The 26,885-nt window shown below is 37.3% G+C and overlaps 1 protein-coding gene across 1 annotated transcript in view; it reads right to left on the bottom strand.

Annotated features, from left to right (window-relative positions):
• Positions 1-20,403: 20,403 nt before the first annotated feature.
• The window catches only part of LOC131856319 (uncharacterized), a 75,051-nt gene continuing 68,569 nt past the window's right edge, over positions 20,404-26,885 (bottom strand). The window contains exon 3 of the mRNA XM_059207949.1: positions 20,404-20,666. Coding sequence (XP_059063932.1) covers positions 20,404-20,666 — 263 coding nt within the window. The remainder of the gene's footprint in view (positions 20,667-26,885) is intronic.

Below are 26,885 nucleotides of genomic sequence, written 5' to 3'. Positions count from 1 at the left end.
CAAGGCAGAAGCATTTACAAAGTTACTAGGAAGAATTGTGCTCTAGAGAGGAGGAGTATTGGAGACAAAAATCAAGGGAGAAATGGCTAAAAGATGGGGATAAAAATACTAAGTTCTTTCAGGCATCTGCAAAGATTAAGCAAGTTGCATCTCCTATCTTTTCTATCAATGCCTCTTTTTCGGGTGTAAAATTAACTAATGAACAAGAAATTAAGGAAGAGGGTGAACTCTTCTTTAAAAATCTTCTTGCTCCCTCTCCTCCTTATGTTCCCAAGGAGTCCAGTGTCGAGGTATTACTAGATTCCATCCCTTGTCTGATTTCACATCGTGATAATGATTATCTGATGCAACCTTTCTCTCTTGTTGAACTCCAAGAGGTGGTAGTTTCGATGGCTCCTGACAATTCTCCAGGTCCTGACGGTTTCACCAAGCTATTTTTTCAAAAGTGTTGGGACGTTTTAAGTTTTGATCTTTTAATGGCTTTGGAGGAGTCAAGACAAAAAGCTTTTATTCTCAAGAACTTTAATTTAACCCATCTTGCTCTTATCCCCAAATTCAACAACCCTCAATCTTTTGCAGACTTTAGGCCTATCTCCTTGTGTAATACAATTTACAAGATCTTCACAAAAGCTATTTATCTCCAGTTAAAATCCTTGATTCCTAAAGTAATATCTCCTCAACAAGGAGGTTTTGTTCCTGGCAAGGAAACATCAAAAGGTATGCTTGTGGCTCATGAAGATTTGCACTCAATTAACTCTTCACAGTCCCCTTCTTTCATAGTTAATTTAGACATGTTGAAAGCATATGATAAAGTATGTTGGTCTTTTCTTTTGAGAGTGCTTAAAAAGTTTGGCTTTTCAGACAAGTGGTGCAAATGGATCAAAAATTGTCTCTCTAGTGCACATTTATTAGTTATTATTAATGGTAATCCTTTTGGGTTTTTTCGAGCCACTCAAGGAGTTCGACAAGGTGACCCACCATCACCTTTTCTCTTCATTATCATGGCAGAAGCTTTTATCGTATTGGTCAATAAGCAATTGAATCTAGGTCTTTGGAAGGGGGTATTCATCCCTAACACTTCATATTTCATCACCCACACTTTATTTGCAGACCATGCACTTTTATTTGGTTATTCCAATATTCAAGAAGTAAGGCATATTAAGAAAATGTTGGACATATATACTTCCAGATGTGGGTAGAAAACCAATGTCCAGAAATCTAAATTATTCATTTTTAATACTTTTGAAATGGCGTCTAACAACATTATCCAGACCTTGGGCTTTCCAATGGATTCTCTTCCATCTTCATACTTGGGCATCCCTTTCTTTATGGGAGTAGGGAAACCTTCTTTTTGGATGATAGATTAAAAAGAAGAATTTCTATGTGGAAAGCTAGATGGTTATCTCTATCAAGCAGAATCCTTCTTGTCAGAACTATTTTGGCTACAATCCCAAACTACTACATTTTTGTCCTTCAAGCCCTGAAATCTGTTGTTTTCCATATCGAGAAAATTATTTGAAATTTTATTTGGAAAGGTAATCTTTCAGAAGATAAAAAGATCCCGCTTGTGTCTCTCAACAAAATGACTCCCAGTAAATCTACGGGTGGGGTTGGTCTACACAATCTTTCAAAAAGGAATAAGGACTTTAGGGGAAAGTTGGTTTGGAATATTTATGTAAAACCACATGCTTTGTGGTGTCAAATTATGCAAGCAAAGTATTCAGATACTCCTACCCCATCATGTATTTTTACTATCCTTGATCCTCCATCAGGGTCTGCAGTTTGGAACTTCATGATGGCTTCTAGGAATGTGATTACTAGATATTTATCTTGGCAAGTACATAATGGAAAAGATGTCAACTTTTGCCATGATTCATGGAGTGGTCTCCCCCCTCTTAATCTTGAGGAGTCTCTAGTAGATGCGGTCCCTATATTTATTACTCAATGGGGATCTTACCTTTATGATTACATAGATGACCTCGAGAAGGCTTCAAACCGTGTCATTTGGAAGAATCCAGCTTCACTCCCAATCTCCCCGGATCAAAAGGTAAAGTTTTCTTTGATTCTCAAGAACCTCATTATTTTTATCTCTAATGGTTTGGACAAATTGATATGGTGCCCTGCAAAGAACGAAAATTACTCTATCAAGGAAGGGTATAAGGCAATTCATCATATGTATGTTCAATCCTATTCACAAAGAGCTTATAACTTCTATTGGAACAACAATATTCTTCCCAAGGTAGGGATGTTTGCTTGGCTTGCTCTACACAAGAGAATACTTACCAATGAGAGACTTGATAAATTGAACATTACACCTTCATTTGCCTGTGTACTTTGTGGTAAGCATAATGAAACGTTAGATCATCTTCTCCTCCAATGTGATTTTGCTCATTATTGTTGGATGTTTGTGCTTGCTAAACTTTCTTTTAGCATCCCTCTTCCAAATAATGTATGGGATTTGTTCCAGTCTTGGTCAGTCTTATACTCATCCTCTCTTTTTGCATGCATTTGGAAAGTGACCCCATCCATAGTAGTATGATCACTTTGGTGGGAAAGAAATACGTGTATTTTTAGAAAGCAAACACCTCCTCTTTCTGATGTTCTCAATTACATTGAAAAATCAATATCAGAACTGGTTAATGCTCATGTTTCAAATAAGTTCAATCCAAATAGGGAATTTACTTCTTGGGATGGCCAAGTTATTAATTTCTGGAAGGGAATTTCTATTCCTATATCACCTTGCTTTCCGAGAGTGAGAATTACTAAAATTGATAGAAATAAAGTGAAATGGTGTCCTCCGGATTTGATGCATTTCAAATTGAATTTTGATGGCTCCTCTAAAGGGAACCCGAGTGATGCAGGAGTAGGAGTATGCATAAGGGACCACACAGGGTGTGTTTTTGCTTTAAAATATGTTTCCATTCTACTGGGTACTAACAACTTTGCAGAGGCATATGCTTTGCTTGAAGGCATTCTACTAGTTAAAAAATTGAGCATCTCTTATATTCACATCGAAGGCAACTCAACTATTATTATCAACGCTTGCATGAAGAGAAATATTGATAATTGGTAGATAAGATATTTGCTTGAACAAGCATGGGCACTTATTGATACATTTGTAAACTTTACCATTTCACATGTGTATAGAGAAGGGAACTAGGTTGCAGATCATTTGGCAAATATGGGAAGTTCCAAGGTGGAACTTAATATGATGGGTCCGGATTATGATCTCGATTCTTTTCCAACTCTTAGAAAAATAATTTTGGAGGACATGTGTACAAGATAATATTGCACATGGATATGTAGTTGTCTTTTTCATAATGATAAAAAGTTTGTACGTGGGTATTATAATTGCAGGGTTCCGTGGTTTTGCTATATCTAAATGATGTGAATGGATGTCGATTTGGGCATCTATGAAGCATGTTGGACTTCAAGCTGCATAAATGCATAAGTTAGGCAGTCTGTGGGCTGCTATGTAAATGTGTACAGCTTTCGTGATATTTTGGTTCGAACTTCATCTTGCTGAACATACTCCAGGAAGCATTTGATATTTGGGGATGATTTGTGGCATTCAATATTCTAGACATTACGAGATATATTGTAACTTTTTGGCATATTAGGGATTTAAGTTTCACAACCTTTCTATGTATTATTGAGCAAGGATCAAAATTTTTCTTTTCGGTTCTTTTCTCTGGGCACTCTTTGAATCAGCTTTTGTAAAGAAATACATAAATAAAATATATTAAGTGGCACTGCCACCTTTTAAAAAAAAAAAAAAACAACTATTCATCATTCTTAGATCTTCTTGATAAATTGACTCTTGTGGTGATGACTCACTTCCTTCAAAATATAATTCACCAAAATTCTCCTTGGTTTCTAGAAAATAGATGATTTGCTTGTCGTCATTGAAAACCTGCCAATGGTTAGAGTTATCTAGAACACTAGGCCAGAAAATCAATTCCACAGTGTACTTGTCTTGACTAAAGTCCTTATGTGGAACCAAGAGAGTAGCCAATATTGCAAGATAATCAGCGTGTTGTCATTGAACTCTTTGGGAACTACTAAAATATTAAAAGCATCAAACACCTTAATACAATCCCAAACCAAGTTACAATAGTGTTTGAGTCTCTCATTCTTTGGTTGGTAATGATTTCTAACTTGGCACACTATCAATTTAGCATCTCCTTGAGCATGAATATTTATGATACCTCTTTTGTGTGCCACCTCAATACCTAATAGAAAAGATTCATACTCTATGGTATTGTTATTATTATCAAACTGCAGTTTGAAAGAGAAAGGGAACATCTCACCTCGTGGAGAAATGAGAACTATTCTCGCTCCTGAACCCGAAGAGGCACAACTACTGTCAAACTGTAATTTCCAAATGGAATTAGAATCACTTAAATCATGATATTCAATATTTGAGGTAGAACTTTCAGCTGAGTCAATTATGACAAAAGAACCATCGGAACTAGGTACAAAATCTTCATCTTCAATTGCATCAACACGCCTTTCACTATCTGAAAGAGATGATGATGATCTCGATGTTTCAGACTTATTCAAATTTTAGGCCATTCCTCTATAAATTCTTAAATTTCATTAATATGAAGGTAGTAATTTCCCATTCTTGCAGAGTCAAAAAGAATATCAGCATGGGGATCATCAGATTTTACCACTATATACTTCATTTCCCTTTCAAGAAGAAGTTCCTGCATAACTCCTTTAACAAGAATCTTGTCTTGAGACATGTCCATAATCATCTTGCCTCCTACATCTTTACAAAAACTATGCCTTAAGAGCATATCATGGGATGAAGGCACATCCACAACAAGAACTATCATCTTTATCTTATTTTATGGGAATGAGGCAAATTCAAATTATGCATCCTTAATATGCCCTTTAATGGGCACTTGTTTTTCCTCCATAGATAGCAACTACCAAAAACTTTGGTTAAATTTAAGCCTAGGGCATCAACTACCTTAGCTGGCATAACATTATTTGAGGCACCAGGGTCTAAAATATAATTACTCAACTTGAAACCATTAATCAATAAGGAAACACAAAAAGGATCTATTCTTCTTGAAACTGATGATGGAATGGTAACAAGGTTATTAGGTAGAATTTTGGGCTCAAGTTTTATAGAAGTATTTTGAGAAAGGTTTGGAATTGACTGAGTCTCTTTATCCCTCGTAATTTTAACCAATTGATCAAATTGATTCATATTGGCTTGTAGGTACTCTACTCCAGACATTTGAACCTTTGTTTTCTTAGCATGTTCAATTATATCAAAAGGCTAAAAAGAACTTGCTAGAAAAGAAACTAAATTTTCAGTTTGGGGTTTGGGGGTAGACACACATCATTTTGGTATACTAGAAGGAACAATAGAAGGATCTTTAGTAACTGCTACATCCTTCTGGTAGTGGTGTACCCCTTTCTGCTATAGTTACCGATAATTGAATACCATCCTTCTTCTTCCCATTATCAATGTTTGAATGATTTGGTTGGCTTTGAGAGCATCTGAGCACTGTGTATGCTTCACCATGAGATTGCTTAAGTTTTGCAAAATCTTGATAATGCACGAACCAAATTGTAGAGTCGCTAGCTACATCTCCTTCTCGATATAATGGAGCAATATCCTCTATTTATTCTTTAGGAGATGGAGGTTCACTTTGATTAGTCTCATAATATCTCGTTGACACATTTGGAGGAGGAGCTTCAACGACTAGCCTTTTTGGTGGAGGAGGCAACTTGGCCTGATTGTTTGCAGCATAGTTTGAAGCAGGCTCTGGGTAAGTCCTCCTAGGAATATCTTTGTATGATGTAGAATATGTATTTTGAGAAACTTTCCCTTTCAAGGCAAGAAACTCATTTAACAATTTTTGAATCATAAGATTTATAGTACCTGGTGTGGGTAGCTCAAAAAAAGAATCTCCCTTTGTTTTATTAGGATACTTCCTTATCTTACCTGCCAAAATAAGATCATCCTCAAAATCTGTGGCTAAAGTATGAGTAGCCACCAGATCAATAGTTGTAGTTCTTCACAACAATAAACCCATGTCTGACAATTGTGCATTAATGAAAAAGAATTTGAAATTTAATGGTGTAGGTTGAGCATCGGTTGAAATATGATTTGACAGCTTATTAAATTTGGCAATGAACTCATGCATGGGCTCATCTGAGTCTTTCTTTATTTGTGTCAATTGCACCAATAAGGCATGTGCATCTTCAACTAGCTTAAACCTTTCCGCAAAGTGAGTTTTAAGCGTATCCCAATTGGTGATAGTTTATAGTACCAAATGATAAAACCAATCTATAACAACTCCTTATAATGTCAATGAATAATCTCACTGAAACATCTTTGTGTTCCACACCAAGAATGCCACATTAAAAGGCCGCAATGTGTTCATTTGGGTGTTGCTTTCCATCTCCATGGAACTTAGGAATGTTCTTCCACAAACCTTATGGGAGTGGATGGAGCATGGTGTTGTCATATTGAGAGGACCAAAATTTTGCCCCCATGGACATTGTGTTGCCATTACACCTTGATTGAATGGTGGAATAACAAATCTTTGTACCTGAGAAATCACCGAAGGTCTTGATGCACTCGAGGCTTCACTTGGAATAGGATATCTCTCACTTGTGTTGTGGAGGAGAAACTACTCTAGTAGGAAAATAATCAAAGTTATTCTTTTGTAGCAACTCAAAGACAGGATCAATGATACCTTGTTTTCATCTGCTACAAGTATAACTTGGACCAACCAAATTAGAAGTTTCAAGAATAACTTGTAAAAAAAAAACCTTGAAATATGTTACCAACAATAAGAACACAAGTATGCTACAACCAAAAAATTGAGGTTCTTGGTTATGTGTTCTCTCCAGTAGAGTCACCAAAAACTGCTAGTTGAAAATTTTGTAAATTAGTGAGATTTACAAAATTATGGTTTTAGCTGTAGCGTTTGAGATAATGTCTCTCTGTAGAAAGGGAAGGCTACCTTCTTATCACTCTAAACAATTTTACAACAAAATTTAGAACTATCCATATTAATCTAATTATCAGATGTTACACCACCTTTTCCTCTTCTTTTAGGAAAGATGCTTATCCTCTTCTCTTATATTAAGAAGGGATATTTTTTCTAAGACTAATAATGATAGACAAACCTCTTAGATATTTAGAATTTCCTAAGAAGCAATTTTTCTATGAAACCTCGAAGACTTTCGTTGCATCACATACGAGATAGTAGTATTTTAGAGATCAAAGACTTTAACACATACTATAATCCTATCAACCTTTTGTAATGAAGTTTATAACCCAGTATAACTTTAATCAAAGATAACAAAAATATGGCTCAAAGACCTTAAACTATTATCAGATAGCGCAGTAAAGTGCAGTATATGACAACCCAAAGACTTTCAATACAATGCAATTCTCACTTAAGACTATGAAAAGAATCATAGTACAAAGACTAGAAGTTCTTCCTGACACAACTAATAACTATACTTGAATTTGAATTTTATATCCCAAAGTCTGTAAGAAATCAAATTCAAAATACTCTTCACAGTATAACAATAGCCTCACATACACTTTGACCAACTTAAGATAATATCACCACTATGACATAAGAACACAATGATAACATAGAATGGGTTTCAACTTAAAAATTGAAAACATAACAACTCCCTTATTAATCAAAGATAAAAAAATTTGCAATGTATAGATCAAAGTTTATATTGCTGCACAATTTCAATAGTGTTGTCTTGCATGCCAAAAAGATAAGCTAATTATAAAGAGCTCCCTCCTATATATAGATGAGGAGCTATGCAAAAAAGGTGGAAAATTCTAACTAAATTTGACTTATTCAACATCACAAGTCTTAAGCTATTTTAACTTGTAATATGATCATATGCAATTAATAAGATAGGTCATTTTGCATCTAGATGTACTGAGAGGAATTCAAGATTTGAAGAGAAAGCTATAAGATCTTTTAAGCCTAACCATGAATATCAGAACAAGCATAAGTATAGGAGGAACGAAGACAAATCATGCTACTATGCTAATGAGGAAGGTGTAATTGATGATTTTGATGATGAACTGACAAAATATTCAACTAGTGGATCCGATGACAAGGATGAATGGGTGATAGATAGTGGATGTTTGTATCATATGACTGGAGATAAAAGGAAGTTTCTATCTTTGCAAGAATTTGATGGAGGTCTGGTCAGATTTGGAGATGACAAAGCATGCATGATCAGAGGAAGAGGAACTATATCATTGGATGGTAAGAATAACACTGATAATGTTTATTATTTAAAAGGTTTAAGGCATAATCTTTTGAGTGTAGGACAGTTGGTGGATAAGGGATTTCAATTACAGTTCAAGGATGGGAAATGCAAAATCATCAACAGATCTGGATTGGAGATTGCAACCGGTACTCAGACTAGAGGCAACATCTTTCATTTGAACTCTGGTGAGAAGACATGTTTGATTGCACATATTGTTGAGAGTTGGCTATGACATAAGAGGTTGTGTCATGCGAATTTTGATTACATTGTAAAGATCAGTTCTACTAAGGCAGTCAGAGATATACCTAAGATTGTGAAGCATCATAATCTGATATGTAAGGAATGTCAAATGGATAAGCAAGTCAAAACTTCTTTTAAGAAAATAAAAGACAAATCTAATGATGTTCTTGATCATATTCATATTGATTTGTGTGGTCTTGCTAGAATAAGAAGTTTTTCAGGGTGATAGATATTTCATGCTAATCATTGATGACTATTCTAGAATGATGTGGGTTACTTTTCTAAGGGATAAATATGAAGCCTTGAAAATTTGAAGATCTTTAAAGCTATGGTTGAGACAAAGACAAGATTGAAGATCAAATGCTTAAGATCCAATCAGGGTGGTGAATTCACATCTAGTGAATTTAATAGTTATTTTGAGAAAAGTGGGATAAGGAGACAATTGTCTACACCTCAGACACCTCAAAAAAATGGTGTTGTGGAAAGAAAGAACAGAACAATCCTGGATGCAACTAGATCTATAATGATGGAAGCTAATTTGCCTCATATCTATTGGAGAGAAGATGTGAGCACGACGATATACACATTCAATAAAGTTCATATCAAAGGAGACACTGATAAGACACCTTATGAGTTAACTATGGTTTGGTCATACACCTACAGTTAAGTACTTCAAAATCTTTGGTAGTAAATGCTATAACAAAAGAGATGATTCTATTCGAAAGTTTGATCCTAGATGTGATGAAGGGATATTTCTTGGTTATTCACATGAAAGCAAGGCATATAGATGTTATAACAAAAAGATTGTAGAGAATTGTGGAGAGCACTAATGTCAAGGTGGATGAGCAGTATAGAGGCAAAATCAGAACTTATGAGAGAACCGGAAGTGGAAATGATCATAACTAAACTGGTAACACCTATATCAGAACAAAATGTTGAACCAATTACTTCGGCAGTATCAGAAAATTCAACAGTAACTGGAGATCAGAGTAGAGAAATAGAAAGTCAGAAGACTCCTAGGTATGTAAGGCTGAATCATTTAGAAGATCAGATCATTGGAGATAAAAGCAAAGGAGTGATGACAAGGAGAAGGTTGGTAGCTTAAGATATATGCTTAATTTCTCAAATTGAACCGACATCAGTAGATGAAGCATGTAAGGATGAGTGTTGGATGAAAGCTATGGAAGAGGAATTGGATCAGATAGAAAATAACAACACATGGACTTTAGTTCCCCAGCCTAAAAATAAGAATGTTATTGGAACTAAATGGGTTTTGAGGAATAAATTGAATGAATATGGACAAGTTGTGAGGAACAAGGCTAGATTGGTCTGTAAAGGATATTCTCAGAAGGAAGGAATTGATTATGATGAAACTTTTGCTCCGGTAGCTAGGATTGAAGTTGTGGAATTATTTCTTGCTTATGCTACCCATAAGAAATACAAGGTTTATCAGATGGATGTTAAGTGTGCATTTCTAAATGGAGATCTTGAAGAGGAAGACTACATTGAGCAACCTAATGGATTTTCTCTTTCAGATGACAAAAACATGGTTTGCAGATTGAGGAAAGCTTTATATGGATTGAAGCAAGCCCCTAGAGCTTGGTATGCTAGATTGGACAAATATCTTTTGAAGCTTGGTTTCACTAAAGGTAATGCTGATAGTAACTTGTATTATAAGATCACTAATTTTGACATATTGATTGTTGAGGTCTTTGTTGATGATATCATTTTTGGAGGTGAGGAAAAGTTATGTATGGAATTCTCTAATAATATGAAGAATTAATTTGAGATGTCTATGATTGGAGAAATGAGATTTTTCTTAGGTTTGCAGATTACTCAGACTGATAAAGGTATTTTCATCTGTCAAACTAAGTATGCTAGAGAGTTGTTGAAGAAATTTGGTATGGAAAATTCTTAACTGATTGGTACTCCTATGGTTACAAGTGAGAAATTAACAAAGAAAGATGTATCAGCTCGGGTAAATCCTACAAGGTATAAATATATGGTTAGAGGTTTGTTATATTTGACACAGACTAGACCGGATATAATGAATGGAGTTTGTATTGTATCGAGATGTTAGAGTGATCCAAGAGAGAATCATGAGAGTGTAGTGAAAGGGATTTTCAGATATTTACAAAAAAAAACTAAATATGGTTTTTGATATCCTAAAAATGATGACTTTACACTATGTGCATATACAGATGCAGATTGGGTTGGAGATATAGATGACTGAAAAAGCACATCCGGTGGAGCTTTCTTTCTTGGAAAGAAACTTGTTTCATGGATCAACAAGAAAAAATCACGTATTTCTTTCTCTATTATTGAAGCTGAGTATATTGTTGTTGCTACTAGTTGTACACAAGTCCTATGGATGAAGAAAATATTGAAAGACATAAGGGTAGATTGTAATGAGCCAGTAGTTATTCACTGTGATAACTCTGTTGCTATTGACATATCAAAGAATCTGGTATTTCATTCTAATACAAAGCACATATCAATCGAGTATAACTTGTTGAAGGAAAAGGTAGAAGTAAACGAAGTTAGATTGGTTTATGTGAACACTAAAGAGAAAATTGTAGATATCTTCACTAAACCTTTGCCCAAGGAATCATTTGAGTACTTTAGAGACAGATTGGGGGTCTCTGACCCTTTGGTAGAAACTTTAGTGATGCTAATTGGCATCAGTCTGGTATGCATTATCGAAACTATCATTCATTCCAGATTGATGAGTTGGTGCTACTACTTAGGGGGAGTAGTCAGTTGTGTGGTTCAGAGGATCTATGGTTTTTCTTTGATGTTTATGTTAGATTTATGGCATTGGTGCCAAAGGGGGAGAGATATACATGTGAAAAACAAAACTTAATAGAGATATCTGTCACAGGGTGAGTTTGGTCTATGGTTTGGTTCTTTGGTTCAGAACTTCATTGTTATATAATTTGTTGGATGTCTTCCATTGGAGGAGACTTGTTTGGCATTTATTGGCACTTGGATGTTTTTCACATCTAGTGTTGCCATCAATGGCAAAGGGTGGAAATTTGGAGGAATTGATTATGTGTTGCACTGATGTTTGTCATTGATGTCAACACTAGCTTGTTTGGTTGTCTACCAGGTTCCGGTAGAGTGGTTGGATTGTGATGTTGATCTAGAGACTATCTTCGATATTCCTTGGTATGTTTAGTTTGGTGGAATTGGTTTGGTTTGGTCATTCATGATATTCAGATGCGTGTCACATTTAGTTGGTTTGGGATTTGGTGATCCAAAAGCTATCATATGTTCTAGTAAGCCTTTTGGTTACCGATAAGGGTTTTACCGGCAGAGCTTTGTTGAAGATCTTCTGATGGATTCGATAAGTGGTGTTGGTGAGACTTCTAGAAGGTTCTCAGGATTATGATGGTTATCATGTTCATGTTCCAGTTGATCAATGGTGTTGCATTTGGCTTATGGCAGCCTATTTTAGGTTCGGTGTTATTCTGCTAGGTTATGGACCAGTTTATGTAATGTGTTGGTGGATGCTCCTGATGCATTACCAGTTGGATTTATTGTTTGGTTAATGTTGTTTCGGTCTTAGGCCGAATTGTGTTATCATTGGTTTGTGGTTTATGTAATGGATTTATCGTATTAGCTTTCAGGTGGACGACCTAATTGTTTAGGTCCCGGGTTGGTATACATATGATGTAAGATCTCTTTTGTAGATCATGGGTTATGGGATTATTTGTGTGCGAATAAAGTTGTAATCATATGCAGAGGTTTTGGTTGATCATAGGTGATCTAATTAGGTTTGTGTAAGAGGTTTAAGACCTCTGACATTGAGCTTAACCAGAACTATACTCAGGCATAGGAGATGATATTCTTGCAGTTCATTCTTATTTTCGGATTGTAGTCCGAAGATGTTTTGTAGTCACTGAGGCTCCTTTGTGATGAGCAGTGTGCTCTAGGCTGTTGGCCTTCCTGCATGTGTAGGCCCCTTATTATAATCAAATATTTACTATAGAAGTATCATCTAACTGTGGATAGGCTTCCCATCATGGTTTTTTCCTTTACTGGGTTTTCCACGTACAAATCTTGGTGTTATGTGTTGTGGATTCATGGTATTTGATTTATGATTTATGTTTGTGCTTAATTGATATATCTACTATTTCGGTATTTGTCTTATGCATTCTGATAAAATGTTTTGTGTGCTTAAAGTTTCATAATCTGTTGTCAACTGATTCAACCCCCCATCAGTTGTTCACCAGTTATCCTAACACATATGTCTTTTATGATTTATTTTTACGATCAAGTCCCGAAGGTCCGAATACAAGTCTTAAAGTGTGCATAGCATGGGAGAGAGACCCAATTACAAGTTGATATAACCTCAAATGCAATGATAAAACACCTAAAAGATGTAATCGGGTTTTAAAAACCTGATTACAAGCATTTCATAGTTATAATCCATGGTTTAATAAGATCTTTAAAACTCGATTACATCTTGAATATAAAATCAATTATTTGTTCATTGGTATTGAAATATAATCGGGTTAAAAAGACCCTATTGCATTAGGGTAACTATTTCATCTAAATGTGAACTACAATGATTTCTCGTAGTCAGGTCTTCAAGATCCAATTACAAGCTATAAACAATATAACACAACTTGTAATCAGATCTTGAAGGTTCGACTACAAGTTGTCATTAAATACAAAAAAAAACACTATTAATTGGATTTTCAAGATCCGATTACAAGTCAAGGTTGATGTGTGTCTCACTTGTAACCAGTTCTTGAAGATCCTATTACAAGTCAACCATGATGTGGTCATCTTGTAACTGAGTCTTCAAGAACTGATTACACGGTAAAAGGAATAAACTTGCAAACTTAAAAGAAAATAACGACATAGTCAAGTCTTCATGATTTGATTATACTTAGGGCAATGTCTCAATGAATAGTTCAAAGTGTAAACGGGCCATGAAGACCTGACTATGAGTGAAGTCTTTCAAAGAAAGGTGACTTGTAATCGAACTCTTGAGATACAACTACATAGAATAGATCACACTTGTAAATTAATCTCAAGAATTCGATTACATATCTGTGAATGATACAATTTGTGGAAAAACAAAAATAATGTGGGATTGGGTCTAGGAAAACTGATCACACATTCCTTCTTGGAAGAATTTCAAACCAGAAACAATGCATTCGAGTTTAAACAACTCAACTTTCGATGACACTATAAAAAGAAAATTCAAAAAACCCTAGTAGTAAAATGACATCATTCACTATAAAATAATAAAGAGAAATAGTGTACAATGGAGGTTAAAATGAAGAAAAATCTGGTCCTATGCCACACTTCAATCACTTAATTTTTAGTAGTTAAAAAAAATTGTGAAGAGAAAAATGTGAAAGACAAATGCTTAAGGAGCATTCAAATTGCATTTTTAAGGGGTCACAAAGAGTAATTAATTTATTATAAGTTTATCTCTTTGCAATAATAAATGCATCTCAAACTTACAATCAGGTTTTAAAAACTTGGTTACAAGTAAGCTAAAAGACCACAACTTGTAATCGGGTCTTAAAGATCTGATTGCAAGTCAAAAAGATAAATTAAAAAGAAACTAAAATAATATAAACCCATAGGCTTGAGGGTTAACAAAGGGGAAAAACAACAAACTAGAAAGCTAACTTAAGAAGTATGACTTACTCAATAAATATGCCTTAAAGAATGCGAACTACAAATTAGACAAAATATGTAGGTGTCATCTCTTATTTTTTCTATTGTTGAAAAATGAGGACAACACTATGCAAAGACTCAAAAATAGGAGTTGATTCTTTTCTAAATTATTTGGATAAAGGGGTCACACCTGATGTCGTGGCTGCCACTTGAGTATTAATGTTGTCATTTATCTTTATGAATCCTTTGTTGGGTTTGAATTTCACAAAGGATTGTTGAGCACTCTCATTCTTATCATCCAAATTCATTGAAGAGGATGATTCAAATTGATTCACTTGAAGCTGATAATTATGAAGCACTACACACAATTGGCTAAAAGAAGTAAACTCAAAAAATAGAAGTTTATCTCTAATGTCTTTTCGTAAATTAGCAAAAAAAAATCTTTAAATATCATGATCAGGCACTAGAAAATTACTTTGAGAATGAAAATGTTTCTATCTACCAATAAAATCTGTCACTTTTTCTTTAACTCTTTGCTTACAATGAATCAAATCAATTAAAGTAATCTTCGGACCACTGTTATTCTAAATCGTTGATTGAAAGCATTAGCCAATTGTTGAAATGAAGTAATAGAATAAGGAGACAAAGAACAATACCATTCCAAGGCTTTATCTCTAAAGGTTCTAGTAAACAATTTGGCCATAAGTCTTTGGTCATGAGCAAAATCACTACACAAAGTTTGAAATTGTAGCATCCTAAATTGTACTCGCTTATAATTTTGTCCTCATTTGGGCCCTCACCTTGGCGTTCATGTCCATGGACCTAATTGGATACTTGATTCTGCTCATACCATGCATATTTGTCATTTTTTTTTACCATGCACTACATGTTGCTCTTTATTTATAATACCAGATTGGTGAGGTTTAGAGCGCCCAGCACCTAGGTCCTCCCAATTAGGACCCATTTTTGGTCCTCTTAACGGTCATAAGATTTGGGTAGGAATCCTAATCCCATGTCAGCTCATGTAATAAAATTAAGTTGTTTTTTCGATGGGAAAGTATAAAAGGAGGTATATCCCTCTCATTTTGATGTATAATTCAAATCTGACGATCATATTGATCAATAAATTCAATAAATCAAGCATTCAAGTTCAAGTGAGATGCAATCAATCTTCTTTCAAGCATTGGAGCAGAGATAAGGTCAAGATTCAAGCATTCAAGTTGACATTCATGTTCTATGTTATTGAAGATTTCATGAAACCCTAATTTCATGTGGAAACAAACAAAACTTCACAAGGAGGTATAGAATTTGTGTTTCAATCATTTGTCAACATCTCCTTCAAAAGGAGAACATTTCCATTGTTGTAATTCAATCATATTTCATTTCTATTTCAAAGTTAATTCCCAATATGGGGTTTGACTTAGGTAAACCCCTATTCCCAACCGATTTCCCTTCTCTAGTGTGCACATGAACAGGTACACAATTGCGATCTTAAAAATTGGCTTTATTTACAGTGACAAATCAATACCCCATTAGAGTATGAAAAGTGTGGAGGACCAGAACAACCACCATCCCGGTTCCAACAAATTAGGAGCTCCTTTTGGGAACAAATCTAAATACATTTACATTCCTTAGATCCAGGTTCATGGCTCGATCCAATGACTGTAGCTTATTGTTCATGCGTTTTTACATCAATCTCTACACATTACCCTAATTTCAACATTTTCACAATTCAACTTAAAAGAGGGCAATTTAATCCAATCCAGTAAATCCAATAGAATTCTCAACCCTTATTCTTGTTGATTCGTGGCTGGATCCATTGGGTTTACTCCCTTCTTTAATGTAATGGTCCCTAAGTCTAAATATTAGCAATTTTCATACATCTAATTGTGGAAACCCTAATACTTTCACCATTACAAAAATGTTTCACATGAGTCAAAGGGTCACATTTTCCATTGTACAACTCCAATTGAGGAACTTCCAAATGCTTAGGAGGAACCATACAAACAGTATCATTACATGGTGGGCTCGCTAAATCAAATGTGGGAATATTGAACTTGGATTGAGTTATGGAAGCCAATTGATGTTGAAAGGATGTAATAATTTGGGCTAAGTTATTGATACTTTCTTCGACAAATGGATTCAAATTAGACATATTAGATTGTGATAGAGGAGTAACATTGTTGTAAGTAGGTGAAGGTTGAGAATAAGGAGGGGGAACATTATGGTATGTTGGTATGGGAGATGGTTGTGAAACAAATGGAAGACTCATAAAAGGAGGTATATAAGAATATTGATTAATAGGATTGCCCCATGACTAACATGTGGTCACTATGAATAAATGATGTCTTTCCTTTTCTTTTTCATGTGAGGAAGATCGCAAACAAATCCTTTGCAATGGAACTTGGTCAATAGGTAAATATCTAATGTATATCCATAAATGGTACCCTAATGCGGGCCTGGATGATAAGTTTGTGGTCCAAGTACTGGTTTGGATAAAGCTACACGGGCTTCCTATGGAATATTGGGAGGAAGAGGTGTTTGCTTGGATAGCCAATGCTTTTGGGGAGCTTCTCTCCATTGACCCGGTCATGACTTCCAGAAGAAGACTCATTTATGCTAGAATCTGTGTAGGGGTTGGGCTTGAGACGGATATGCCAGAGGAAATAGAGATAGATTCAAAACTTGGCAAATGGATGTAGAATATTGTTTATGAATCAATCCCTTTTGCTTTTTTTCACTATAAGAGAGTAGGGCACTGGGCTAAAAAATGCCCAAGCAATGTGGCCAAAACTCAAACCCAAACTAAAGTTTGGAAAAAGGTGGAAAATAATCCAAATACCAAGATTGAAAATTATTTGAAAGTCTCTTCTTTTGATAGTTTGAATCAGGAGAAACAGTCCCAAGTTGGAAGGATCGAGGAGGTATTAGTCAGGGAATCGGGAAATGAAATGAAGAAAGGAGAGAAAGATAAGATCTCCCAGCAGGAAAATGAGCAGGAGAATAGTGGAAAGGATTCTAATGATGGAGAAAGAAAGTCACAAGTCAACAGTCAAAATAATCAAAAGGATATGATAGAACAAAATTTATCTCAGAGTGAGAAACGAGATAGTAGTCAGATGGATAAGGGAGATAGTTAATCCAAAGACAACAAGGGAGAGGGAGACAATTTTAACTCAATAGGAAAATCTTCTGAGTTAGAAAATGGAGCAAGTCAGATCCAAGATGCTCAACCTGACAATATCTTTGAGCAAGGGCTCTCGAAGATATCATTAGCCTCTCCGGCCTAGGTCAAGTTGACTTTCTCGAAGGAAAATGAACCAAGATGGGGAAATAAAGAAGATATAAAAAAGGCTCTGGGAAAGAGTGGGACAAAGCAGGAGGAAGAAGAAGTAATGGAGGATAAAAGAAAGAACAAGAACAAAAAAAATAAAAATAATACAACCACTAGAAATACCAGAAGCAGACTAGGGGATGTATGAGCTCAACATACATCACCTGGAAGATATTCAAATGCAAAGAAGAAGACCATGGAAACTAGCAAGAATTTAGCAGACGGGACTCAAAGAACCATGTTTGAGGCAGGTATTTATAAAAATTCATGATGATTATCTCCTGGAATATTCGAGGATTGAATAATCCTCACAAACATGATTTAATAAAAAGTATGATTAGAGACAAAAACTCAGATATTTTTTTTATTCAAGCAACTAAAATGCCTAAGGATAAGGTTGAATGTTTGAATATGTTTAGTAATGGAGGAGTTAGTGGTGGTAGTTCAGAAGGGGCATCTGGGGGTATTGCTACTTTCTGGAATAAAAATAATGTAAAAGGAGAAGTGTTGATTCAAGATAACAACTTGGCTTGAATTAGATTTAAGCATTTGAAAGAGGGCACTTCATGGTTCTTGAATAATGTGTATGCCCCTAACACCAAGACTGGTAGAAGTGATTTCTGGAAAAGCTTATCCTCGTTTAGAAGTAAGTTTGTTGAAGATAGGTGGATTATTATGGGGGATTTCAATACCCCTTTGAGGGAAAATGAAAAAAAGGGAGGGAGCCAAACCAATCTGGACAACAGATTGGATTTGATGGAGTTCATCATTAATTATACTCTCCATGATCTAGATTTGCAAGGGGTTAAATATACCTGAACCAACAGAAGGAGCGGTGAAGACTTAATTCAAGCTAGACTCGACAAAGCTTTAATTTCTCTGGATTGGTTTAATTCTCATTTTTGTTCTTTATCAGCTCATATTAGGGCCGGGTTGGATCATTATCCTATATCCTTTATGGCTGATGCCAAGAAGGGAAGAAGACACTTCCCTTATAGATTTGAGAGAATGTGGACAAAACACCCGGATATGGAAAGCAAAATCAAGGAATGGTGACAGGTTAGAATTGAAGGAAATGCTATGTATAAAGTGGTCAAAAAGTTGAAGTTTGTGAAAGATAATGTTAAAAGATGGAACAAGGAGTCCTTTGGGAACATCTTTGTTTCCAAAGCTACCATTCTCTTAGATCTGAAAGATATCCAGGATGAGATTCAGAATAATGGCTACACCAAGGTCTCTAGAGAGGTTGAAGATGAGATTCTCATGAAATATCATGACATAATAGCTAAAGAAGAAACATTATGGAAACTGAGGTCGAGAAATATTTGGTTGAAGGAAGGGGATAGAAACACCAAATACTTTCATATGTCCACTTTGAAACACAAGGCCATCAATGGGATATCTCAACTTAAAGTCAATGGTAGAACTATTGAAGATGAAGATTCTATGAGGAAGACAGCCCTGGAGTTCTTCTCCAACCTCTTGACTAAGGATCAGAACTTGGACCTTCAGGCTCAAAAGGACCTTATGGACTGTATCCCCTCTATCTTGGATGCGAATCAAAATTCCTATCTTACTGCTATACCATCCAATGATGAGATTCTGAAAGTTGTCAACTCCTTTGAAGGTAACAAGGCCCCGAGCCCGGATGGTTTCCCTATGTTCTTTTTTCAAATGTATTGGCATATTGTTGGAGGTGATGTTTCCAATGCTGTGAAATAATTCTTTGGTACGAGAAGAATTTTGAAAGAACTGAATGGTACTTTCATTGCTCTTATTCCCAAAAAGATGGGTGTTGATTCCATGGATCTTTTTAGACCTACCAGCCTATGCAACTCTTTGTATAAGGTCATCTCAAAGGTTTTGACCTCTAGAATCTTGACTTTGCTCCCCTCTATCATTTCTCCCCAACAAAGTGGCTTTGTCCCAGGGAGACAAATTTTGGATTTGATAATCACGGTCCATGAAAACTGTTGGTGTAAATAAATATTCATTATGGATATTATTACACTTTAATTAAGTTAACTTAGGATAATGCATCTCTTCGTAGTTTGGATTTGAGACACTTAGGGAAGTGTGCACATAGGGATAGAGCTTGTAGGAGAAATTCCACCTTTTGTGGTCTTATTTTGCTATTACACTCCACATTCGGTGGGTCATCCACCTCTTGTGGAATATTATATTATTTCTCCTACCTACCCCTAGTATTTCTTACCTACCCTTGTTTCTCATTGAGCCACATGTCATATTTGTGTGCTCATACATCCATATGGCCTTGCCTATATAGGCAGGCCTCTATTCATTGTATTGGTTAATCCAGTTGATCATTTTGCATATTGATGAGAATACAATTTGTTCTTGTCATTCTATTGTCTCTTTTATGCTTTTCATTGTGCCTTTGATCTTGGCAAAATCCTACATGGTATCAGAGCTATTGGGGCTTCATTGATCAGTTTTTGGAGACGTCGTGGAAGGCTTCTATTTTCAGATTTGGGGATCTTCATTTTTTAAGGGCGTCATACAGTGATTTGGACATCACCGTTGAATCCGAGAGGCCGTTTCCATAAATTTTGACTATAAAGTCGACCTATTTTGGTGAGAAATTTTTTTTCCCCATTTTGGCTATTATTGTACGGATTTCGAAAAAAAAATTCAAATTTTTTTTTGAAAAATTGAAAAACAAAGCAAAAATTTCGAAAAATTAAAAAAAATAAAAAAATAAAACTTTTTGCATTGTTGGGGGTCCGCAGACCCCCCGTACTCTGTCGTACCTGCGTGTCGCAGCTGTTGCAGGCTGTACCTGCTCTGCTGCCGTACTTGTCACCGAGTAGGTCCCTGTCGGTCGTCTCAACCTATCGGCTCCGCATGTCACCGCCGCCGCTCGTTGCTGTCGCCTCCCATCGGCTGCTTCACTCTGCATGCAACCGCCACCTCCGCTGACCGGTCACCTCTCCCGCCGGCCGCCTCGGCTTTCGACCGCCGCCAGCCCCCTCGACACTGGGCTCGCTGGTCTCTCCCGCCTCCGACGACACCATCCTCCGTCGACAACCACCAAAATAGGCGGCCCCATGTCTACCATGTGGCAAGCGGCCACTGGCCCATGGGCAAAACTGTACATCTGCACAATGCCACGTCAGATCTGTACGCCCTGTCAGCAGACCTGCATAGTCACCTGCCCAATCAGCAGTCCGTACAGTACGGACGCCCAGTCAGCAGGGAAGTGAAGTTTTTGTGATGGTCATACAACTGTCAAATTTAACACAGTGAATTGCTAACATCAGCGCCACATTAGCACTTTTTGAAATTTTTTTGACCCTTCTCCATTGAGCTTTTCAATTTTGTAGTCCAACTTTGAAAGGCCATATCTTGCTCATTTTTGCTCCTTTTTTGGTGCAATTTGTTTTGAAATGGGCTAAAATTTCATGATCTTCGTAGTGGTGTGGTTATTTTCTGATTTTGGAGCACAGGTTTGTCATAATTTTTGGATTCTCTCAGCTGTACCTATCTAATCCTCAATTCTGCAACTTCAAAGGTCTCATTTGAGCTCATACGACCTCCTTTTCAGGTGCCATTTTTTTTGAAAGTGCTTATTTTTTCGTCTACTTTCATAATCTATGATTAGATTTCAGAGATTTTGAGTGGAAATTGTACTTTCAGATATTGGTCTTATTTGGCCTATTAGGTACTTGTAAATTGCTTGGATCTTAGTTAGATCTCTTGCATTTTCAGTTTGAGACTCTTTTGGCCTTATTGAGGCAGTTGTAAAATTGTAAATCAAAAGTCCACTTTGCCATTTTTTGCAAGTGGCCCATTGTATACGCACTACTTATAAAGTGCCAAAATCATCACATTTGGGGGGGGGTTCTTTGATTGAGTGAATTTGGGGGGGTGTCTTGTGTGACTATGCCTCTCTTTGTGCTCTTTCTATTTTTGTTGCAATGAGTCCTAATAAATTTCCACCTTTAACTCCACATAATTATGCATCATGGAAAATTAAAGTATGGAGTAAATTAATGGAAAAGGGTCTCACACACTACATAGATGGAACAATAACAGCACCACCTGATCCTAAGGCTGATCCAAATGCTCAATTAGAATGGATCACAAAGAATTGCATGGCTCTTGGAACTTTACGCAAGTATGTATCAGATGACCTCATTTTTCACATTGAGAAGTGTAAAACAATCAAAGAGGCTTGGGATATGTTTCAGAAATTGTATGGACAAGTTGATGAAATCAGAGGCTATCAGATTGATAATGAGCTCACCAACTTGGATCCCAAGAGTTTTGATATAATCCAAGATTATGTCACCAAAGCAAATGAGCTAAGAGCAAAGCTTAAGGATTGTGGAATTGACAAAAAGGATGCTCAATTGATATTCAACTTGTTGGATAAGCTTGCACCAGAATATGCAGCATTTGTGTCTAGCTTCCAAACTCATTGTTTGATAGTGGGGAGTTCTTATGTTATGCCTTCATTTGATGCTTTCACAGAAATGTTGATATTGGAACAATCTAAGTTGTTGAACATGGGGTTTCTCAAGTCTTCAAAGTCCAAGGCTTTGGTAGCAAATCAAGGAAATCAAGGAAGTCAAGGCAAAGATTCCAACAAAAAGAAGAAGCACTCTAAGTCTAAGCCACACTAGGAAAAAGGGCAATCATCCTCTCCATCACAAGGCGATTTTTCATCCTCTTCCAAGAAGGGGACACCACCTAAGAAGGATAAACCAACTTGTGCATATTGCAAGAAGTATGGTCATGATGAGCATCGATGCCACACAAAGCAAGTTGATGAGTTAATTAATCTTCTCAAGAAAAACAACATCAACTTGCCATCTGCCTACACAAAGAAGGATTCATCTCCTTCCTCTTCCTCACAGTCTAAGGGAAAAGGGCAAGCATTTGTGGTTGTAACAGGTTCTTCACAGCAATGGATACTTGACTCGGGTGCCTCATATCACATGGGTTCTACAAAGGAGCAGTTTTCTTCATTGGAACCATCTAAGGTACCTCACATTTACATAGGTGATGATACACAAGTAGAGGTTGAAGAGAAAGGTTCAGTTGACATGGATGATGGAACATTTGAAAATGTTCTCTATGTTCCTAACTTGTCCACCAACCTTCTCTCCATCTACCAAATCACTCACTATGGGAATGGGAAAAAGGTTGAGTTTACACCAGATTTAGTTGTGGTAAAGGAACTTGATGATGATGCCTTGGTAGTAGTGGGACAAGTCAATGACAACTCAAGGCTTTATTCATTCTCCCACTTTGTGCCAAGTTCACCTTCTAGGGCCTTGCTTACTCATTGAAATTCAGAAAGTAAGCTATGGCATGAGCGGTTTGGTCACCTCAACTATCGCTATCTTCAGCAGCTCAGCACTAAAGACATGGTCACAGGTATACCTCGAATCAGTTTTTCAGAGGGTGTATGTTTAGGTTGTTCCATGGGCAAGCATCCCGAAGAGAAGTTTGATAAAGGGAAAACTTGGAGAGCTTTGGAAGTTCTTCAACTTGTTCACAGCGATGTAGCAGGTCCATTTCCAGCACCTTCATTTAGTAAGGCCCACTATGTTCTCACCTTCATTGATGACTACTCCCGCTTCACTTGGGTCTACTTTCTCATTCATAAGAGTGAAGTATTTGACAGATTTTAGGACTTCAAGACTCGTGTGGAGAAGCAATCAGGGAAAGTGGTCAAGATTCTTTGCATAGATAATGGAAGGGAATATGTGAACAAGAGACTTGAGGATTTTTGTACATTTGAGGGGATTGATCTTTAGCATTCTGTCGCATACACTCCATAGCAGAATGGGGTTGCAGAATGCAAGAATAGAACTCTCAAAGAAATGGCTAGCTATATGATCCATGCACGTTCTCTTGCTCCCGCCTTTTGGGCAGAGGCTTTCAGTTGTGCCACACACATCCAGAATCGGGTTCCTCACAAAGCTTTGCAAGGTATTACTCCTTTTGAGGATTGGGCTGGTAGAAAATCGATTGTGAGACATTTCAAAGTCTTTGGGTGTCCAACATGGGCTTGCATACCTCTGCAGAAACGCAAGGCATTGGAACCTCAGAGTCAGCCTTGCATATTTGTTGGATATCCTGAGGGTGTGAAGGCATACAGATTGATGGATCCACAGAGACATGAGGTATTCATTGAGAGGAGTGTTCACTTTGAGGAAAGCTCTCGTAGCTTAGCCTCTCTACCTCCTCCACCTTCCTCCATTGTGGATAGTGATGTTAGTGATTCAGATGACGAGACTCCCTCAACTCTAACTCGTAGGGTTACACCTCCACAGGGTCCACTTGCAGTTGAGGAGCCTCGTTCTCCACCTCCACCTAGACCTTGTTGGGCTCGACAGACACTAGAGTCTGTGGGTTCTCTTGTTGGGGATCCTTCAGATACACGGAGAACTCGATCACAACATTCGGATCTTCCACATGCATTCATTGCCACCGCTTCTGATCCACAGACATTTAGGGAAGCATCAGGGGTTATTGAGTGGGACCAAGCTATGGAGGAAGAGTATAGTTCCTTGATGAGGAACAACACATGGGATCTAGTCCATCTCCCTAAGGGGAGAAAGATGGTTCGATGTAAGTGGATCTATCCGACCAAGTTTGCAGCAGATGGTAGTGTGGATAAGTATAAGGCTCAACTTGTTGCGAAAGGTTTCTCTGAGGTTGCAAGTGTTGACTATACTGAGACCTTTGCACTCGTAGCCAAGATGAACTCCATTCGTTTGACACTTGCTATTGCTGCAGCTCATGGTTGGGCTGTACATCAGATGGATGTGAAGAGTGCTTTTCTTCATGGTGATCTTGATGAGGAGATTTATATGGAGCAGCCACAGGGTTTCATCCAGGATACTTCCTTGGTTTGCAGACTAAGGAAATCTCTCTATGGCCTTAAGCAGGCCCCCAGGGCTTGGTACGACAAGATGGATTCCTTTCTTCTCTCTGTAGGGTTCACCAGGTGTCATTCCGATCCGAATGTCTACATTTTGCGACAGGATGACTCTCACTTGATCCTTGTGCTCTATGTTGATGACTTGATCATTACAGGGAGTACTTCATCCATCATTAGCAGGGTCAAATCTACTTTGCATGACAAATTTGCTATGACTAACTTGGGTCTTTTGCACTACTTTCTTGGGATAGAGATTTCACAGTCACCTTCCGGGATTACACTATTGCAGCCCAAGTATGCTCTTGATCTACTTGCACGCTTTCATATGGCTGATTGTAAGCCTGCCCCGACTCCCTTTCTTTCTGGAGTCAAGCTTGAGGCTCAGTGTTCTTCTCCACTAGTTGATGCCACTTTGTATCGTCAGCTTGTGGGTAGTCTCATCTACTTGACTCATACATGCCCTGATATTTCATTTACAGTTGGCATGGTTTCCCGCTTCATGCAGGAACCACATGAGCTTCATTGGAAAGCCGCCAAATGCATCCTTCATTACATCCAGGGTACACATCACTATGGGATTCACTATGCAACAGGCACAGGACTTTGCTTGGTTGGTGACACAGACTCCGATTGGGCTGGCGATCTTGATGATCGTAAGTCTACTTTTGGTTACAATTTTCACCTTGGTTCGGGCCCCATTTGTTGGCAGAGCAAGAAGTAATATGCTATTGCTCTCTCTTCAACTGAGGCTGAGTATCAAGGCACTGTTAATGTAGCGACTGAGACCATTTGGCTCCAGCAGATCCTCACAGAGTTTGGTTTCACCACTCCATGACCGACAGTTCTACTTTGCGACAATCAGAGTGCTATTGCAATCTTGAAGAACCCGGTCCAGCACTAGAGGACCAAACACATCGAGATTCATATGCACTATATCTGAGAGCTCATCCAAGAGCAGGTCATTGATTTGCAGTAGTGTCCTACAACAGAGTAGGTTGCTGACATATTCACCAAACCTTTCACCGAGAGTAAGTTCCAGTAGTTGCGAGCTCTCTTGGGGGTGCGGGATGTGTCATTAGGGGGGGTCAGCTGACTTCTCCTTCCTCTCTTATGGGGGGGACTTTTTCCTCTTTGAGGTTTTGTCCTTCTTCATTGAGAGTCTTTTGTACATTCATCTCTCTTTTCGGGGGGAGTTTTTTCCCACTGGGTTTTCTCCCTTTCTCCATTTGTGAGAGATTGCATTGCATAGTTTTGCTTGCATTTGCATATTGTACATGGGTACCTATCATGGCCTAGTAGCCGGGACCCATCTTGCATTGTTGACTTGAGTCTTCATTCCCCTGAGTTGCACTTAAGGGGGGGTGTTGGTGTAAATAAATATTATTTATGGATATTATTACACTTTACTTAAGTTAACTTAGGATAATGCATCTCTTCGTAGTTTGGAATTGAGACACTTAGGGAAGTGTGCACATAGGGATAGAGCTTGTAGGAGAAATTCCACCTTTTGTGGTCTTATTTTGTTGTTACACTCCACATTCGGTGGGTCATCCACCTCTTGTGGAATATTATATTATTTCTCCTACCTACCCCTAGTATTTCTTACCCACCCTTGTTTCTTATTGAGCCACATGTCATATTTGTGTGCTCATACATCCATATGGCCTTGCCTATATAGGCAGGCCTCTATTCATTTTATTGGTTAATCCAGTTGATCATTTTGCATATTGATGAGAATACAGTTTGTTCTTGTCATTCTATTGTCTCTTTTATGGTTTTCATTGTGCCTTTGATCTTGGCAAAATCCTACAAAAACATACACTCTTTCTACTGCTAAAAAAGAAGGCTTCCTTTTGAATCTTGACTTATCTAAAGCCTATGATAGAGTTGATTGGGGATTTATGATGGATGTTCTCTCTGCTTTTGGTTTCTACTCTAGAAGTATCTATCTTATTATGCAATTGGTGTCCTTTGCTTCTTTTTCTATTTTGATCAATGGGTCTCCTTCCCCCTTTTTCAAATCCTCAAGGGGTCTCAGACAGGGGGATCCTTTATCCCCGGTTATTTTCATTATCATGGCAGAATGTTTGGGAAGATTTATTGGTAAACTTGTTGAGAAGGGAGAGTTTTGTGGGCTAAAACCTTCATCTACAGACCAAGTTTGCTCCCATCAGCAATTTGTGGATGACTCTATTATTATGGGGAATTATTCAGTGAAAGATTCTAGGAGCTTAAAGAAAGCTTTGGACAGTTAGGGATAGCTACTGGTCAATTGATAAATTGGTCTAAAAGTTTTGTCCATTTCATAAAAACTCTAGAAATAAGACAGATAAAGATTAGTAACATTTTGGGATGCCAATTGGGGAATCTTCCCGCTTCCTATCTTGGGTTCCCTTTATGTCAAGTTCCACCTTATACTTTCTAGGGTGCTCTTGTGGATAAATTTCATAGGAAGTTAGTTGGATGGAAAGGCTC

This window comes from Cryptomeria japonica, chromosome 1 (assembly GCF_030272615.1).
Source record: "Cryptomeria japonica chromosome 1, Sugi_1.0, whole genome shotgun sequence".
Taxonomy (NCBI): domain Eukaryota; kingdom Viridiplantae; phylum Streptophyta; class Pinopsida; order Cupressales; family Cupressaceae; genus Cryptomeria; species Cryptomeria japonica.
The sequence above is the reverse complement of the archived record's forward strand: the minus strand, read 5'-3'. Positions and strand labels throughout refer to the sequence as shown.